Source organism: Ostrea edulis, chromosome 1 (genome assembly GCF_947568905.1).
Source record: "Ostrea edulis chromosome 1, xbOstEdul1.1, whole genome shotgun sequence".
NCBI lineage: Eukaryota > Metazoa > Mollusca > Bivalvia > Ostreida > Ostreidae > Ostrea > Ostrea edulis.
This window is the reverse complement of record NC_079164.1, coordinates 43090519-43110355: the sequence shown is the minus strand read 5'-3', so window position 1 is coordinate 43110355 and position 19837 is coordinate 43090519. Positions and strand designations below refer to the sequence as shown.

General features: G+C 35.2%; 1 protein-coding gene across 24 annotated transcripts in view; it reads right to left on the bottom strand.

Moving 5' to 3' along the window:
- Window positions 1-19837, bottom strand: part of LOC125653100 (RNA-binding protein Musashi homolog 2-like) — a 51723-nt gene that overhangs the window by 25079 nt on the left and 6807 nt on the right. For 13 of the 24 annotated variants that reach the window (XM_048882463.2, XM_048882484.2, XM_048882508.2 and 10 more), the window contains exons 6-8: window positions 19000-19068; window positions 13925-14017; window positions 1359-1407 (exon numbers count right to left, since the gene is read on the bottom strand). In XM_048882463.2, the coding sequence (XP_048738420.1) occupies window positions 1359-1407; window positions 13925-14017; window positions 19000-19068 (211 nt within the window). The remainder of the gene's footprint in view (window positions 1-1358; window positions 1408-13924; window positions 14018-18999; window positions 19069-19837) is intronic. The other 11 variants (XM_048882478.2, XM_056149751.1, XM_056149780.1 and 8 more) reach the window with 1 other exon arrangement.

The following is a 19837-nucleotide window of genomic DNA, read 5'->3' as shown; positions in this document are numbered from 1 at the left end:
CTTCCTAAATGTCCTCTACACGTAGACAAAACCACAGTAAATATGCTAACTAAAAGACTATATAAAAACTGTCTGTCCAAGCTTAGTGGATGTACCAGTGCTACCCACAGAACAAGGGCGGTGTGCAATATCTATATTCTAATCTAAGAGAAACTCTAAAGGTCCAACCATAAGCATAGAGTGCTAAATTCTACAAAAATTAGAAAACTAAAAAGCATAACCAAACTAAAATGCATATCCATGTACTGAGAGTATGAAATTTTGTACTAAAGCTACAGAATCATATAAACATGCACACATAATATTCTAGAAATCTGGTAGAAATCCCTTCTTCACACATTAAAGACTACCTAAGCCTGTGTATGGAGTATAGAATGTGAAGAATTGTTGTTGAAAAAAAAAGAAATATAAATTTTCTTTTGCGGTCTGACTGAGTTAAGTGTTTTGGCACCAGAGAAATAACTTTCTCCAGCACAGCAATTACACACACTCCAAGAATGCCAGCTTGATTAAAAATAATGAATTCATGTTAGATGCAAGTTGCAACAAAGTCTAATTTTGTCTTGGTGCAAAACCCTCTACTTGTACGAAATGGTTTATTGATGGTGTCCATTTTAATGTCATTAATTATAGGGGGTACCAAAAACAGCAAAATTACAACACATTGGCATGACCAGTTCCACAAGAACACAGCCAAAGTAAATAAACAGGGTGGTCGCTGCTTGTTACAGATTCTCCACATCTACTGCATCACTGAGTGTTTTCTCTGATGTGTGCAGTGTTGTACCTCTGTTTTACATACTAAGTAATTTCTTTGCAGTTTTCATGTTGTTATTAACTTGTCCTTGGAGCTCTCTGGCACAAGCATTAAAACTTGCAATTGGACATCATCAAAGCTGATGGTTACACAACTCTGCAAATTCTGAGAGCATGTAGCAGAATGATAAAGAATATATTTATGGTTTCTTAAGTGTGTTATTCAAGACGATTCAGAAACGGAAAAAAGTTCAGCAAACACTAAAGATAAGCTCTGGTTTTCTTTTTTTTATCTGTTTGGTCTTATCATTCAAAAAGATGAAAATGAATGAGGTTTCAGTATCTGATTAGCAAAAACCTTGTCTATTACAAAGACAGAAGAAATATTTCATATCTCCTCTGTTTCTAAAATATAGTTTTATTCATAGTTTGACAAAATAGCTGTAAATCATGTTTTACCAATTTGTGTGGGAGTGTTACTATGGTAACCATGCAGGTCTGCCATTTTTTTTCTTTTTTCCAGACTTAGTAACAATGTTTCATTACATAAATGCAGATTAACTAGGAGGTATATAAATCACCAACACAACTGCTTCTATTACCTCTGTGGCGATTTGTTGTCTTGTCAAACATAAGCATGGCATCTTCAATCTGGAAAGAGATATAATAAAATACATAAGTAACCATGGTGAACTTTAATTAAATCACAACTCACTAGAGCAAAGAGGAAGGTTACAAGTTATAAATCTGCGCACATCAGTATGAAATAATTGTCTTCACCGCCATAATGCTAAGATGGCTTTTAATGGAAAAGAACTTTAGAAAATAGACGGCAAATTTTTTTCATGAAAGTACATGGGGAATCAAGAAAATTGTTTTAATTCTTCTGTATAACTTGAATGGAGTTTTTAAAATTTTGTCCCTTTAACAAGAACCAATAACATCTAACATTACACAAGATTTCAAAGATATAATCTTTATGTAAATACCAATCAATTAAAGCTAATTAAAACATCAAATCAGAGGTTTTTTTTATACCAGAGGCATCATTTTAAAAGGATGTTTAGGTCTCAAACATTTCAACCTAGGACATCTCCACAAAGCTCGACAGAGCAAAGAATATGTATTTGGAGTTTGAGGAAGTCTAGAAATTTACTACTACTCATCAGTAAGCAAAGCAATTCCATATGGATGTATAGAAACCTAATCATATCAATAATGAAGAATATGAAAATTAAAACTACACAGCATAGCAAGGCCACCAGTTAAGAGAGTTGCCAGCGTGCACTTTCCGACTGATACCATAGAAGTAGGAAATGAATGCAGCCGCCCTTTATTGGTATCGATCATCTACCAAATAAAATTAACGCACCAAGTGTGTCTTTTGTGATTGTGGTATATACCAATTCAAATATATCTGGGCATCAATGCTGCTTACTGCAAATCAATACGGACATTTCTAATCACATCATTTCCAGTTGCTGGGGCAGAAGAGGCTACCAGTTCTGTCTCATCATACAATATCCAATCCAATCCACATCCAGTCTTCCACGACAGGAAAAAAAAATCTCAAGTCACCGACTGCCTTCTGCTTTCTCAAGATAAATAATCACAGACTTTTTTGTATCTGCTCATTTTTAAGATGATAAAAAAAATGTTTCTTTGCTAACAAAAGCCCAATTTATGCCCCAACAATTAACCTGCAATTAAGTACAAAGGCACAGAATAATGTTACATAATTTCTCTTTATTTATAGTAGGCAGGTCCTTGATTTTATGTGCCCATCATGACAACTAGGAAAAAGCAATAAATGATAGCAATGATTTTACTTGCAACTCAAGAAGCTTGGGAGAAAAAAGTACACAGAAAAGGTAGTTGATGGCCATGCTGTTGTTGAAAACTTAATAATCGAAGTCTTTTTGAGGTACAAATGCATATATGCAATAGTGATGGTTCTTTCTTTATAGTGACTGTGCACTGAATTTTGCAATAAAAGAGAGTGGCTAAGGTCTTTAAGCTTGGTTTGTGGACAAAACGACATAAAACAATAGCGTTTGTTTGGGACAATTTGTTCGGATGGTATCGGTACTTCCGCTAGTAAATAGCTGTAAATGCTTGCATTGTTTTCGTGTCAAAAAAAAATGTATCATGACAGAAAGACAAAAGAAATGTTTAACATAGCCATAATTTTATCCATTCAATACAGACATTGCTATCATACATAATTTGGGCTCATATTTTAAACTCCTCCACAGGATATATCACAACTTTCCCTTTATGAAAACTTGAATGCACAATGGATGTATATCAATATATAATGTTCTAACGATAACAAGACCTTGAACCAACATATCTTTTAACATACAAAATTTAAAACACCTGATTTAATAGGCTATCCCTATGGTTTGGAACATTACATAACACATTAAGATTTCATCTTTAAATTGATCAGACTATGTTGTAAACCAATTCAACCACATTTCCCTTTGAGAGGTACCAGCCATCTGTGACTGTACTGTGCAAAGCCCTTACAAAAACTTAGCACAATGTTGGTGATCCTCCCCAAGTTCAACCAGTCCATCCCAAGCAGACGACTCAGATTTCAACAAACACAACATGTTCAAATCTTGGGACCCACCAGACACTCCAAATTATTTAAAGTATTAGTATGTCTTTTAAAAGAAGGGGGAGAGAAATCTACTTTCCTAACAGTTTTGTACAAGTGCGTGTGTTTGTGTGTGTGAAGATAGAGAGAGATGTCTCCCACTGACTATGAAAATTTATTTAGCTTGCATATCATGAAATTATAAAATTAATTTCCTCTGCAGAGGATTCTGTTGAGTGTTGACTTTAAAAGCAGAAAGACTTTATTAAAAATTGAATGCACGTCAAAATAGAAACTGCACATGTCCGGTGATTAAAGTTAAACTGAAGTGTTGGGTTGACAAATATTTGTATGGCACATTAATCTCTTCATTTGTAGCTGGAACAGGACTCCTCTTTGCATACATCTGCCAAATGTTTGATTCAGCGCATTGGAAAGGACAGATTTAAAGCAAATTTTACCAGGCATATTTCCAATAATAAAGGTTCTGATGGACAAGAAATTTTGTTGAGGAGTTTGGCTGCCAGCCATTCTAAGTGAATGCATGCATTCACTAATTGCATCTCAGTCACAATGCAATTTCTTCACTGTAGTTGTCGATGATGATAGAAAAAAGCCTCTTTGTAAAAGGACCGCTGTCCATATCAATCAAAGATCCCTTACTGAAGCAGCATCAGTGTCATCCCCCACAAAATCATCATCCATTTGGACATAATCTCAGTTCTCAATGCAGGTTCAACCACCCTTCCATTCAATCTACTCATCATTCAAGCCCTAATATGATTGCAATGTCTAGAATAAGGCCAGCTGAACTCTCAACCCTCTAGAAAGGATTTCACAAAAACACAATTTGAAAACTATTTCCTTCAAATTAAGATGATTTCAAATATCTTTGATTACTACATTCAGAAGGAAAAAAAACCCATATAATTTTCTTTAATTTAACCCTTTGGGAGGCCTCCGACACCTATGCATTTCAATGGAATTCACTTGTCAATTATTAAATTCTGTAAATAATCGGGAAACATTCTGTAACTGTTATGAGTCATGGCACTTTACTTTTTCAACTTCAACGTTAATTTGACGGTTCAGTGTTATTGCTGTGATCTGTCACAGACCTTACGTTCATAGCTTCACCTTGTGTTTGGGAAGGCAGATTTTCTTGATACTATCGCCGATTCACAAAAGAAGCCACCGAGTGTTTGAGGAACTGGTAAATGTGTGTGGTTTTCTGATTGGGACAGCCCAGTCTATGAAGTCTTCTAATGAGTCAATCCCAGGATATGATTGATATATCATACATACGTCATTCTCCACATTAATTTGGAATTATGATCATCAGTTTTTGTACTATCTACAATGTTGTTGATGCCTATAGTGTTGTGTCTATAAATATTCCCTTCTGTTTGTTATGTAGCCGTTTTGACTAAGGATTTTTCAATTACAACAAATTCCCTACAAAAAGTGGTCAAATATTCTATCATACAAAATATACTCCAGAAAATGCTGAATTAAAACCTGCGATGGTGTTCAAACATTAGGTCTGATCCCCCGAACACAACAAATCATGACTTCTCCTTCGATATGTACATCCCTATCAATGTTGCCAGGGGCAACCAAGATTTTATAGATTTTGGTATTAATCACACAGATCTACGCATTAAATCTCACATTAAAAGAAGATTTATTTGAATGGAAACAACACAAAATACTTCACAGAGCAACTAGGTAGTTTTCTGCCTACTGAATCAATTAATAAATCACCAGTGATCTTGATCTTTCACAAATGTTCTAAGACTAGTATAATTTTGCAACACGACATCAATAGGATCTCCCTTCACATAATCAACTTTTTAAAAATCATTTCAATCATGCAGTTTGTCAGGTTGCAATATTATTTTTTTACAAAGCTGATCAACTGCTTAATTACTATTTAATGGCTGTTCACACTGAAGCTACACTGTCATGACAGTCTCCCTGTGGTCAAATCCGGCCTGGTCATCCCACTAACCCCCTGGTCATCCCACTAGCAGCCTGCAGTGCTGAGAACATAAAGCATCTCCTGCTGGAGTCTGTGTTGAGCTGATGACTGCTCTAATGGCTTCTGACAGTGAACAAAGCCAAGGTGAGAGGTAATCAGATTTAGCTGTGATTAGCTTCAAACTATCAACAGCATTCCTGGACGAACTTCCTACATTTATTGGGTCATTATATTCATAAATACTTAGCCCTTAGAATAGCATGCTTCACAGACAATCAGGACTTTTTTTGTCTTACATAATCAACAGTTACAACCCTGATATCATAATCATGCATCTTGTCTCATTATCAATGTTCATTGCATTTTTGATGATGGAGGCTGGTTCTTTAATAAAAATTCACTGAATTAGTGTATATTTTATCACATCTAGCATGTCTAGGATTTCTATTCAAACACTCAGGACTTTGATGAAATGATGGCATCAACTTTAACTTCCACATTAGTGTTCCCTCTCATAAACCCTTTATTTGTCACACAAGTTTCCCATCCATACAACAAAGTACCCCCTATCCCCTGCTTAATTTGCCAACTATTTGGACCAATCAATTTTACTTAACGTCAGAAAATCTTTTCATGACACAAAATTAATTAGAAAATGAAAAGTTTACATGTCAGCAAATCCTGATATACCGGCTGTTCTACCCGGAGGAAACAATGCAGAAAGTAAGGACTCTGAGCCTCCTTTTAGGGATGGATCTGAATTCTAATTACAGGGGAAATGCTTACATTAGTTAGACCCCAGTCTCGGCGGCTTCAAAACCTGTCAATAAATACCCTATTATATTCAAAACACTTATTTATTCAACTTTATCCCCTCCCTAACTACTTTCTATGAAAGTCATTAATAATTACAGAGGGACATGAAAATTGTCATAAAAGCCAATATTTATTTGTAAATTGTGTTAACACTCGATACACATGGGGATAAATGCAAGCATCAATCTATCCAGATATTTCTCTTCTCCATTTTGTTAACCCTCTTCTACTTTTTCCTTGGCTTTCAAGATATGAAGAAATAAATTGTCATTAATTACATAAGGCCTGTTACATTTGCCCCAGGATATAAAACGATACTCCAATTTTCTTTAAATATGCATGGCAAATGGCACATCAAGTAACAGGGATATGTAGAAATTAGCAAATGTTCTTTAATTTCTATTAAATATTGATGACCAATACACTGCTCAAACCACGAAGCAGCAAGTCAATACAGAACAAACGAAGGTGAGGCCTTCTGATACAATTAATGTATATATAACAACCACTATAATATTCATTTACAGCAACACCATTGTACATCTTACAGCTATATTTACCTATTCCATAATTTATCTTATATTCAACTTTGTCATTCAATGATGTCTAGTTTTCTTGTTTTGTTGGGGAAAACATTTTTATATTAACCACAAATGACAATTTTTAAACTATACTTTTTTTTTTTCATTATGTGGCACCAAACATCTCACCAATGTTTCCAGCTAGAGAACTTGGCCATTAATTAAGCATGCAGCAAACATTTCCCTACAGACAGGAAAAAACAGGACTATCCTATCTTGGACATGGTAGATGGTGTTCGTATAAGACAGTGAGATAAGTAAAATCAATTCTAGCAAATTCTCATCATGGCCAATGCTTTATTGAATGACTGTCCTGATAAGGAAATTGTTTGTTTCTTGGTACAAATTAAGGGCCTATTCCTGTTGGTTTGTAAAGCTAGGGCAGTGTTATTGGACAAGTTTAATCAATACACTTCTTATCAACTGCTGACCACTGCAATATGTGACAACCATTGGAAAAAATTCCAAAGATCTTCAAATTTACTTTCTCTTTCTTCTGCAGCATAAAAATCATAACTGCAGGTGCTTGCCTCTGCAAGTGTAAAATGTGTTGGTACTGACACTATTAGTAAGCATTTTGACACTGTAGGAATGTAGCTGTATGTAGAACAATGTCAGACCTGTTCTTAGGATTCAGCTGTCCCGGCCACTCTACATACTACAGGATCAGTGACATTAGCTGTCTCTCTCAGTAGTAGCAGTGACATTAATGGTACCCCACCACCCAGTATACAAATTCAGTAACCAGATTAGTAACATATACCTACAACAGCACAGAACAAGTAACTCTCATGTACAACCAACGGACAGTCCACAGACACTAATCATACTCTACCAAAATGATACTCAATACATTTCAAAAAATATACGAGGGCATGAATTGTGATGCTTCATGCCAATACACTTTATGAAGTGTGTTACAAAATGTACTATTGTAGCTTGTATTTTCAAAAAAATGAAATTTATTACTTATATAACATTCACTTTCCTTTCAGTCAGAATTCCCAGCCATTAGAATAGACGTACTATATTTATCAAGATTCATACGCACATTGCTCACAACTGCATTGTGTCTTTGAGAAAATGGCTATCATTACAATTGGTAATGATATCAAAGGCAAAAATGTCTGAAATGTAGATATATGGAAATGTTTTAGCTACATTTCTAAGTCACATCCCTTAGAGCTTTGTGCATTGTCTCTTATACATACAATTGGTTCAACATTAAACAAAATTTCAAAAGCAGTCTTATTTCAATAATGGACAACAAAAACCCACAAAAGACAATTTGAATCTCAGAAATTATCACATTTTCTTTAGATAGATATATATCACAAATAAAACATTATGACGCAAGCACTCAAATTCCTTGATTACAAGAAATTCTTGATTGGACTGAGAAGGCAATTTTTCTTCCAGTTTGAATTTCAATAAATAACATTAAGCAATATTTCCCCAATTTCTAAAAGCTGAGAACATGCACTTGATCATCAAATACTCAGCAAAGTCTTCTCTGGGACCATACATCCCCTCTTGTTCCCTAATGCCAGTTGTTTCCTAACATGAGAAAAGTTAATTATCTGGCCCATTATTAATATCACCTTAATTTCCATCTCATTTTCAGTGTATGTCATTAAATTTTAATAATTTAACTAGCATAAAATGACAAGTTACTTAGGTCCCTGTCTCTTAAATTAATACATAACAAGAGGCACTTTCTTTGTAGTGACAAGCAGTACAGATGTTTGGCTTTCTGCAGATTTCCAAGTTGCTAACCAAAAAATGCATCACATTTATACATTATTCACAGCTTTAGTGCCCAGATGTATTAATTTTTTTCTTCAGAGTGGATATTAATCAGAAAGGCTTAAGAGAAAGGCCATCAACCACAATCTGTACACTATTCTGAATCCCATTTCAAACACTGTTTTTAGACAATGAACCTTCAAATCGGCCTGAATTAAACTGCAGTTCAATAAAGTATTACGAAATTAAAGATTTTCCTTCCCAGTACAAAGGCTTTTGGTGCATCAGAAGAATGGTTAACTAAAACCCCAATTACAATAGCTAAAACAACCAAAATGTTTATCGCTCTTGTTGCTTTAGTACCTCTATTGTCAAAATATGGTTATGCATGAGTAACCTTAAGACCCAGCACAAAAAAAGTCAGGTCAAAATATCAGGTGGTTGTGTGCAAGTCCAAGGCCATACGCTGCCATTTAATTATGTATGAAGATTTTCAAGGCTTTGTATCAGGAAATCAGTATTGTTCAAATCTGTTATACTAGGTACCCTTTTTCGTGGTATAGCAAAAACAAAATTACGAACTTAATGACGTGGTTGATGTCCAATTAATATCTGCTGCGTTATTACAACACTGTATGTCATGGACTTTATAAATGGGATCTCTGCACGCATTCTACATAATAAATGTATCTGTGTATATTCTTGCACTAATTGGTTTCTTTGCATATTATTTATGTACACGTATTCCCAACATTTACCTTTACAGCAATGCTCCCAGAAATTCAATATGCCAGTGATTGATTGTGACTCCACCCTTTCTCTTCCATATATTGGCTTTGGAATATGCCACGGTTGGTGATTTTGTTCAGTGGTTCTCTGTTTATTTATAACAATGTACTGCTAGTCTCGATTTTCAATTGCTTTATGCAATATTGCCTATTGATTTTAGAATGTAATAGGAATATAATATATTAGTGACATTAAGTTTTAATGCCAGTATCAAAGAGAATGGTGAATTTGTGGTGTATCGGTACAAGGATGTCATTGATGCCTGAAATAAAATGCTTTTTACATGGTAATGGAAGAATTCTCAACAAATATGGCAAGGTGTTTATTCCATCTACCAGCTAACTGACATGATGAGATGGGGTTTATCAGTGCCACAATGCAACATGAGCAAGGCTGCTGTTAGCCGGCTTGCAGTCTAGATACCCCTATCAATGAAACCATGTCGGCATTATATCAGCATACATTCCAGCAGCTAGAGTGATGTCCTTTTCGAAAAGAATTTTTTTAAAAACAGAGATACAGACACTACATGACCTTGATCTATAGCTTCAGATTTGAAATCTCCTTTCAATTTCTTCTGAATGCTGTATTTTTAGACTGAACTGTAGATACTCTGTTTCTCAAGTTCAAAAGGTCACTCCAGGTCCCTCCAATGCTGCTGATTATTCAGGCTTCAATGGCTTATCGCTGCTCCTACAACTCCCTAATCAATAGGTGTCAAATTCACCTACTTTTTTTTTACTTCAATCCACAAATACTAGACTCTTGAGTAAACGTTTTAGTTGGGGTTCTTTTCCCCCCAGAACTGTGTGGATATTGCATGTTTTCCTTGCAAACAAAGGGGTGATAAGAATATTCATTCAAACCTGATTGCAGATTCTATCAGCTGAATGGCAATTAAGATATTATCAGCTCAAAAGCACATTGTTGATTTCATGCTACACTCTGCCTGCATTTTAACCACAAAGGCCAATATATTACAAGATCTTATTTAGTGAATTCCAATACTTCAATCAGCTACAGTGTTTGGTACAAAAAGCTCTTCTTTTTTCCCTTATTTTAAGCAGTCACAAATCAGACTTTTAAACATGAGGGAAATGCAAGGGACTACCAATTAAAGATTTGATCATTTGGCATTGGTTATTATGGAGCTACTGCACAGCAGATGAATGCAGCCCAGCACTTTGCATGGTTCAGGACTTGTCTTGGCTAGTGCAACTATGTCAAAGACAATACAACAGTACATCCCGATATATGGTCGACAAATTTGGATAGATATATGCACATTTTATTTATGACACTATTGCAAAACAAAGGTGTTACTTATTATATCTACGTGGCTAAAAGTGTGTAGTTTTCCTGATAAAAATAAATGTGTGAATTTGCGTCACAACACCTGACTGACCCAGAGGACAGTCAACATTGCGAGTTCACCAATTTGGGCAATACAAAGCAAATCTTACACCATTAAAACTCAGTGAAAACCCACTGTCCGCTGAATGAATCACATTATATAGACGACATCCTACACCTACGCATTTACATGTACTAAGGAAATTCACCTTCAAGACCATTAACATTCTGACAGTGTATATCATTACTAATTACAGTGAAATATGATCACAGAATTTGAAATATTGATGGAATAAACAGAGAATGCATGCTTTTAAAAGCATTTATCACCACTAATTACTCCTTTTTTTGTTTTATTATCAACAAAATAAGACAGGGTTTCTTATATGTCAAATGCCTGTGTAGTAAATCTGAAAATTCAACTCTTAATTTCTATGTGTATCGTTAGACTTAGCCTATCACTAGTGAGATAGTGTTATGTATTTTGCGTTGGTCATGAATGCAAGTTTAATACTTCTTTACAGTTGCCGATATGGAATGAGCATATTTAGAGCATATCCCTGCTGAGACAAAATGGACATGAAGCAGATCGGGACAAAAACAGATAACTCCTAACACTGCATGGCTAACCTACTGAAGATGAACTTGCTGACAGTTTGTTTATCTTCTTTTTTTTTTATTATTCATTTTTTCCTCAGTCAGACAAATAATCAAATTATGCAACCACCCCCAACCCATTTATAATCTTGAATACAAAAATAGTGATTCAGACATTTAAAAAGTACACTTCACATGTAAATCAACCCAACCTTCTTTTTCTAATGGATGATTTGCAAACTGTTCATGTGCAGCAGTTATCCTGCTGGTTTTTAACCTAAATTAAACATTTCCTAATCTTGTTTACTGGCATTTAAAATTCTTTAGTTGAACAAGATCTATGATAATTGAGGCTGGAGAAAGCAATTGAAAGAACATAAAAAAGGCTTGATCATGATATTCTTCAATAAACGATTATTTAATTTCCTGAACTTATTCCCACATAAATTAGACAGAGACTTTTCAGGATAGATATAATACATAAATTAGACTTCTGCCTAAAATGTCAGTGATGTGCTCTATATATAGGCTACTATTGCTATTCATTCATGTGTATTTCTTAATTTTTAATGACTTACAATGGGTCACTGCCAGTAACACTTTAAAATCTCACACTTTGATAATCTTTGTTAAACTGAATTCTGACTCTTTGCTAACCTGTGGGCAACTTCTTTTAATTTTCCTTTCAAGGTTAAAATACTTCAACATTAATCTTGTAAAAAGGAAATACAGTGGCTTTATTCCTGTTCATTAGTCACAGGTGATCTAACAATCCTCTATGAAAATTAGTGTTTATGTTTCTGGTGTGAGCGATCATGCACAATGTTTCTATCACTCTCAGGGCCCAGGTGATGTTTATCATTCAGTGACCAGTGTGTCCAAGCTTAGCAGAGCAATTTATTTACAGAATGTATACACAACTGAGTAGAGACCACAGGTCCAGGAGTTTTTCCACTACTTATGAAACTGCACTTCATGTCAGATACCAGGTCACACATCAGTGAACATTGGACAAGATATATCAGACCCTCGATACATCAAAATTATGACCAGTGACCAGTGATCCCTGAATTTAACCCATCCATTACAGCATGTTACATGTGTGATTATTTGTCTCATGTAAGTGGACTAGGTTACATTAATTGACATTAATGATAATTATCTTCTCTGACATTGCACACCTGCATATTAAGAGGGTCATCCCAGTGTGGACATATCTAAGTATCTGTAATACTGTTATCTTACAGCTGACCTTGGTACACAAGTGTTAAAATAAACATATACACAAGTTCGTAACTCTTGGTTGATCTCTGTACATATAACATATAGGAAGTCGAAAAGGATGACATATTGGTCCCAAAGTCCTGTGGGTATATTCAGACCCCCTCCACGGGCACTCTTCTGTGGAATACAGAATGCCAGGCAACACTAAGATTACTTTAATCACAATGTCTTGATTTCTTTTCTGTGTGTGATCTATACACATCAAGTCCTGACAAGTTTGAACCTACATTTATTGAGCAATTGAAAGTGGGAGAAAGGCTGAGGAAATGTCACAACAATCCTCAGAAATTCTCTCTTATCACCACACTCTTTTCTCCAGACCAATCTAGCTTTTGTGCAGATTAAAGGTTTTTTACGACTCCCCAAAATATAAAGAGCAGGGTCCACACTGATAGCCTTGAATAACCCACGTCATGAGATATATTCTGGGAGAAAACTATACATTGTATCCCTCACAAGGGCACCAGAGCCTATACATCAACTTGTCTGCTACATGCGGATGTAAAGTTCCCACACTATACCTACATGCTATTCCTATCATTGTGCTCAGTCTGTTATTAGCAATGGGCCCAGAACTATCATTACGATGAGTCACAGTTTACTTCTCTCGATTTTCACATGTACATTCTTATCTTGAAAACAGGCCACAGGGTCATACCTGATTATAACATTTTGATTTTATCATTCTCTCCATGTAAAGCAACTTACTAGCATTTCCCCCCATGGTTAGTAAAGTTTTTATTGATGATGTTCTGGGGCATGCTTACAGAGCAATGACATGGTTTTCATTTTATTTTTCATGTAAATCTGAACCTTATCAAAGATCCTGCTGGGACACTTTATTGCCTTTTTTTCATTTTTTGCCCAACTTTCAATCCATTTTCATGTAAATTTTGACAGACTAAAGGAGACAAGTCACATGGCCTGTCATTATAAAATACAATGTACAGGCTAATTTTTTTTTCCTTTACCTTTCATATAGCGAATGTCTTATTTTTTAGTTTTGTAGAGATTGGTGCTTGAAACAGCCTCTTTTCCACTGTGCTATTCTCATTCTACGGTCAATATATTCTGACCTCCTCAATGATGAAACTTTTGGAACATTTAAGATATCTTTGCCTACTTAGAAACTTTCACTGTACATTACAAGGACTATTCAGAACCCCCTATAGTGGTACAATTGCACAAAGCATCAGAAAATTCATGTAAAACATGCAGAAAATAAAAATGGCGACTGTTTTATCCAAGGTGTGAATTGCTATTATATCCAATCATATTTTTTCCGTACTTGTTAACCATATAGTGAATAACAATCAATTTCTTATAATCAGCAATTCGTTGTAAGTGTGTTTGTTGTAATGATGTTTTACTGTATTAGCTTCACTCTCTTTCATATGTAGGTCTATAAAACTTTACCTTTCCATACTGTGAGAAGTAGTTTTTAACGTCTTCAACTGTTGTGGCAGCAGACAGTCCTCCCACGAAGATCTTCTTTGTCCTGGTCACCATCTACAAAAAAAACCCCAGTCACATCAGTTACATCACAGTGACACAATTCAATTAGGAGAGAAAATCAATACAAAATTTTATCAGACATTTGAAGGATTATTAGTTCAGACAATCTAATTTCCATTCATCTCCTCTCCTGTACTCTTGTTTTTACATAACCGTTGAAGTTTGCAATAAATAGCAACATTATTTTCTGCGTTTTAATGATTTCATTGACAGAAAATTATTATGAGCAAATTCTGTGCAAAGGAGGTCATGTTAGGACTTAGCCATTTGAAACTAAAAATATTTTATTTTCATTCGTAATGCATGTACAATTTGATACAGCAGTGTTTACAACGATCAATAAGTGGTGGACACCTACAAACTGCTCTGCACTAGTATACCCAAAGACTCTAGGAATTCCTGATGAAGAACAGTCAATATCTTAATTCTGGACGAAATGAGTCAATTCACCTCTCTGACCTAAATCTTCATTTAAATTGGTTTCAGTGGGATGAAAAATGATCATAGCATGGACCTCTGGGATAGATAGAATTTTGTTTTTCTGGTATCGTTGTGCTTATAGATTATCAGCCTTAAAAGAACACTCTGCAAATTGAAGTAGACAAAATATGACCATTTCATGTCACACAGCGTCATTAACATTTTTTTGCAGATGATGTTTGACACCTTGACTACAGAAAGACTCTCCTGGGAGACATGAGCTAACTGCTTAGGACTTGGCAGAAGATGAAATGGGAATTGTCTGCTAGGCTGAGCAAGGTTAATGGAGCTCCCTTAATGGACCTAGTCATCCAGCCTCTGTATGGTCTTACCCTCTCCAAATCTCAATTGTTCTCTCTCTCTCTCTCTCTCTCTCTCTCTCTCTCACCAATTCAGAAAACCAGTAAATTACACTACCTCTATTCACCATATACACAACATAAACCATAACTGTCATTAGCAATTGTTAAATATCCTACAACTGTCTGATAGATCAATAGTTTATGAAGTTTCACATATTCACAAATATTGGCATACAAATTAAAACAACAATACATGTACTCATCCCCCAGGTGATGAATAAGGCTTAGTTTTGTTGCATCGATTACACGTCTTACATTCTTCATATATTACATGTCTGGGGAATAAAATTTATGGCAATGAATGCACCTTAGATCCCTCACTTCTCACTATCTTCTGATTGATCACAATGTGCCCTTTATTTCATTTTCACTGGCATTACATCAGCTTATTACAACTAGTCAATACTGACATCTAAAGCTTTAGATTTATTATTAGATTTTAATACAATCATTCATTTTTCTTTAAAATTATTTCACTCCCCACTTCTGTTTAATGTGGCATGGAAACAAACAAGTCCATGATCAAAATTCTGCTTCATCAGAACTGTACTGTTCTCATGGTAAAAGTCATGAAGCAAGGCCAATGTAACCATTGCTTCAAAAGAGAAACCTTTGTTCGTACACATGAAAAACTTTAAACTTGTGGAATTTTAAAATGACAAAATTTGGTATTATGTCTACATATCATCAACATTTTCATTACAATATAGTCTTAATGACTCCTGAAGTTTACCTATGATGTTAATGCTTTCACTAGAGTGGAGATTTCTCAATTTCCAAAGGTTTCTAACTAAGAGAAAAAATTTGGTGGTTTTCAAATTTGTACAGGAGTTGTAAACATTAACTTTGAATACGCGAACACATCTATTGCAGCCATTATCTGACTTTCTTTCAGATGAACTTGATCAATCTCTTTAAGCAGACTTGAACTTCTTTTTATCACTTCTTTAGACATTCACATTAAAAAAAACCAATCCAAAAATACAGGATGTAATTAATTTCTTTTAAATGTCAGATGATTAAAATGTCAAAGATTCAATTTTTATTTCATACACTATGCACAGAAATGCATCAATTCAAACCAAAGCCTTGAGTTAAAATGATCGTTTGGGATATAAAGCCTTGCGATTTTATTTAAAAAGCAATTCAATAGATAAATATATATATTAATGTACAAATGTAATCCTATTTACCTTTCTCACCAAAGCACTGTTAGAATGTTCAATTGTTTGAAGATTTTTAATATAACTCTTTTTATATCAAATATTTGGATCCTTCTATTTTATGATCTGCATAAAATGTCATATGTTGCCTCCAAGTCTGTGTTTACAATTGGCTAGATTAGGAACTGTCTTTTCTATCATTTTCTTCTTGAAATAGGAATGACTATGTCATGTTAGAAAGACTTTGTAACACAATTCTGTTTTTCAAAAGGGCACTCTAGGCAGTTTTTGTACTGAGGTCCTATTCATTATCTGACTGGACAGATATCCCACGATTGAAGACAAGAAAAATGAGTGGACCATCCAATGAGCCTATGACAGTCACATAATTACCCAGCAGGGTTCACCAAATGCTACTGTCTCTACTGGGTAAAATAGACCAAGAATGACACATGTGAGAATTCATAGTCCTCCTCCAAACTTCTCTGTCTCACCCTAATCCAATTCTATCAATTTTTTGTTACATTATACCAAAGGAAAGTCTCTTCTACCCTTGTTTAATGCATCATAATCCATGATCTACTCAAGCAAAGCCCTGGCCACACAATCAACCAACTCACAATGTTCCATGTCAATCTGAAATTTCTACAAAACATAAATCCAGCCTTATCCCACAGACTTCCCAATTCTTCCAAACAAGTGGATGTCTCGCAGCTGTCTACATAATGTCTGCCCCATCTGAACACTAATCTCTCGTAATCTACCCAACATAAACCCTCCCCAAAAGCTTGGCACTACCCTATAAACACATGCATCCCACTTCCTCCATGTTTTGAATAACCTCTTTGACCTTATAAATAAGTAAGCCAAAGCTCTCCTGCCAGAAAGCCATCATGCCAGAATTTTTCACAGATTAACTGTACTAAGGACAGACACACTGGAAAGATTCACAAAAAACAAATACAGAAAATGGTTTTCCAGAATCGGTAAGTTGCATGCTGTTCAGCAATGTAGTTCCCCTTGGGTGCAATCGAGTTTGTCTTACTTTATTTGAAACTGTACTCTTCTTGATCTACCCGCATCTTTCCTCCCTTGCTACAGTAATATTTGATGACTGTTTTTCTCCCACTCTCTCTGTCTCATACCATTCACCTAGATTTTATACTCACTATTTTCTACAGACTTACTGTAAAATACTGAACTTTCCCTCACCAAAATAACTGAAAGAAACTTGCTCAATTATGACATCTGCCATAATCTAAAGAGAAACATTTAAACTCTAATTGAATTTACTCCTTCTCAATGCACTTCATGGCCCTACTCTATACTAAACAGTTGAAAAAAGGTCTGAAAAAATGATATATGGAACATGCATAACCGATTAAAGTCAAAGCAAGTACAAGACACTTCAACAGCTAGTACACATTTAGTCCAGGAATACACATTACCAGAACAGCAATTAATTCTTTCTGGTGATAAACTGATGCCCTAGGGGGGACTGCTACAGTGTGAACTCATTTGTTCTGACCACCCCCTGAGGATAGCTTACCTGTCCAGCCCCAGTTAGCTGACCAACAGTTAGCCGCTGCATTTTGAGTGTACACCAAAACCAGCCAAACTAGAGAGAGAGCTCCTCTGGACTGATACAGTATTCTCCACAAGGGGGCCAATAGCTACTTGTTCAAACATGAGAACAATAGGGTGAGAGGAACACTGTCACTAAGCTTTGTCTGTCCTACAAGAATGCTGTAATTGCCTGAAAATTTTACCACTGTGAAATAGTTCAGTCAAATTAGCAGCGCCAGTTTTGTTTAAGCTCAACAAATGCATGCATAGATCTATATGCAAATTATCTCTGACTTTAACTCTAACATTGAAGAGCCATTTTCACTAGTAATGAGATGTTTAAACTGATTTGGGGGTGTGCTAAAATGACATTCAAAGAATAAACTCTGGCCTTGTTATGTATGTCTTTAAGATGACATATTCACAGTGCAAACAACTTTGTTCACACAAAAACCCACACTATAGATGTGTAATATGTTAATTCAAGAGTCAAATATCAATATAGTTTCATCATGAATTATCCACTTTTGTCAGAAAGCAAACAGTTTGCTCATTTAACAATCAATTTCTGCCTTTACATCTGATTGAGAGAGAAAAAATTATCCCCTTGGTGAACAGATAAGAATTATCTCCCTTGCATAGTTTTTTCTCCTCCTTTTATAAAGGTCCCAGTCTGTCCAAACTACAGCTTTCTAATACAGTTATAAACTTGTTTTGTTTACCAACGAAAAAAGTATTTACCAATTAAACAACAGTTTATGGATAGATATTTGAACATTTTTAACTAGAGAAATTATTAAACTGAGGATGAAAGGTTCTGGCTACAAAAACAAACTGTGGGTCCAAGTTATGGGTTGTACAAATGCAAATAATTGGGACGTACAATACTGATTAGTTCTATAGGTGATATTGATTCAAAAAATTTCTCTTTGACAGAGAGTAAATATGCCCCAGTGTTTGTTTGCTAGCCACATAATAATTTATGAAAACTTCCCAATAGCCAATGTTGACGCTCTCTCCTACAAGATCAAACATGGTTAGTGACAGACTTTAAACCTGACAATGAGCTCTCAGAGCTTGGTGCCTGGTTCTGTGGTTTACTATGGTAACTTTACATCACAACTGATCACATGGTTCTACCGGTGACTAAACATAGGGACCTCTCCAACACCTTCTCCCTCTTAAGACACTATATATTATTCTACCAGTCAGCTAAGTGACAATTTTCTCATGCTGTATATCATAACATGCACCTTGTACTTTCTACAATGGTGCAAGGTCAAATTATACATATACCTGATTGAACATACAAGAGCTTACACCAAAAAAAATAACAGCTATTAGTCACCTTGTCAACTGGTACCCTCCCAAATTTCCTCTAAAGTCTCTGACGTAAAATGTTTACCTTTCTCTTTTTGCTCTGGTTTGCTTCTGATAAAACTTCAGCCTCTACTGTTTGTACAAGATCAGTTAGCTACAACAGACGTTACACCCAAAGTAGAAGACAAGACTACAGAGGTTACAAAACAGCAGAAGACAAGCATTTAACACAGAAGATGGGTATAAACGGCCACAATCAGAAAGGACTGCTGTGCTCTAGCTTTGTTGATGCAGCAGCTGTTTCCAGCAGATTTACTACAAAGGCATTGTCCCCCAACAAACTGTCCTACACTGAACACAGAAATTCTGCTCTAACCATTATGAACATCCCATATTCTCTCCACACCAACACAACAAAATGTTTGAACATGAAAATCATTAGTTTACAGACATAAGAACTGTCTCTCTGACATTAACCGTTTGTTGTTTTTCTCCTGATTGTTCTGTTATTTCTTGTCCTTTTATGTGCCCTTGTTGATTTTCTTATTGTTGAATTTCTTATTATAAACAAGTTTAATGATTATTTGGAAACATAAATGCAACATCTATTGATATGCACATAAGTTTCATATATCACAGTAGTTCAAATGAAATTTCTCACTAAACCCAGTGATCAATCAAATGTGGTTGTTATTCATAAATCTGTAAGCCCCTGCTGAACTTTTATCCACAAACCTGTACCATATTCCTTACAAAGGCTTCGTTTTCATATGTAAAGTTATTGTGGGCGAAGGAGTACATTTCCCATGCTATAAAGACTTTTATGTGAGATAATTTTTACTTTAAATGCATATCTGCACCATGAAAATTGAACAGATGGTGGATTTTAACTAGCTTAATCTCTCAGAAATACTTTTGTTTCC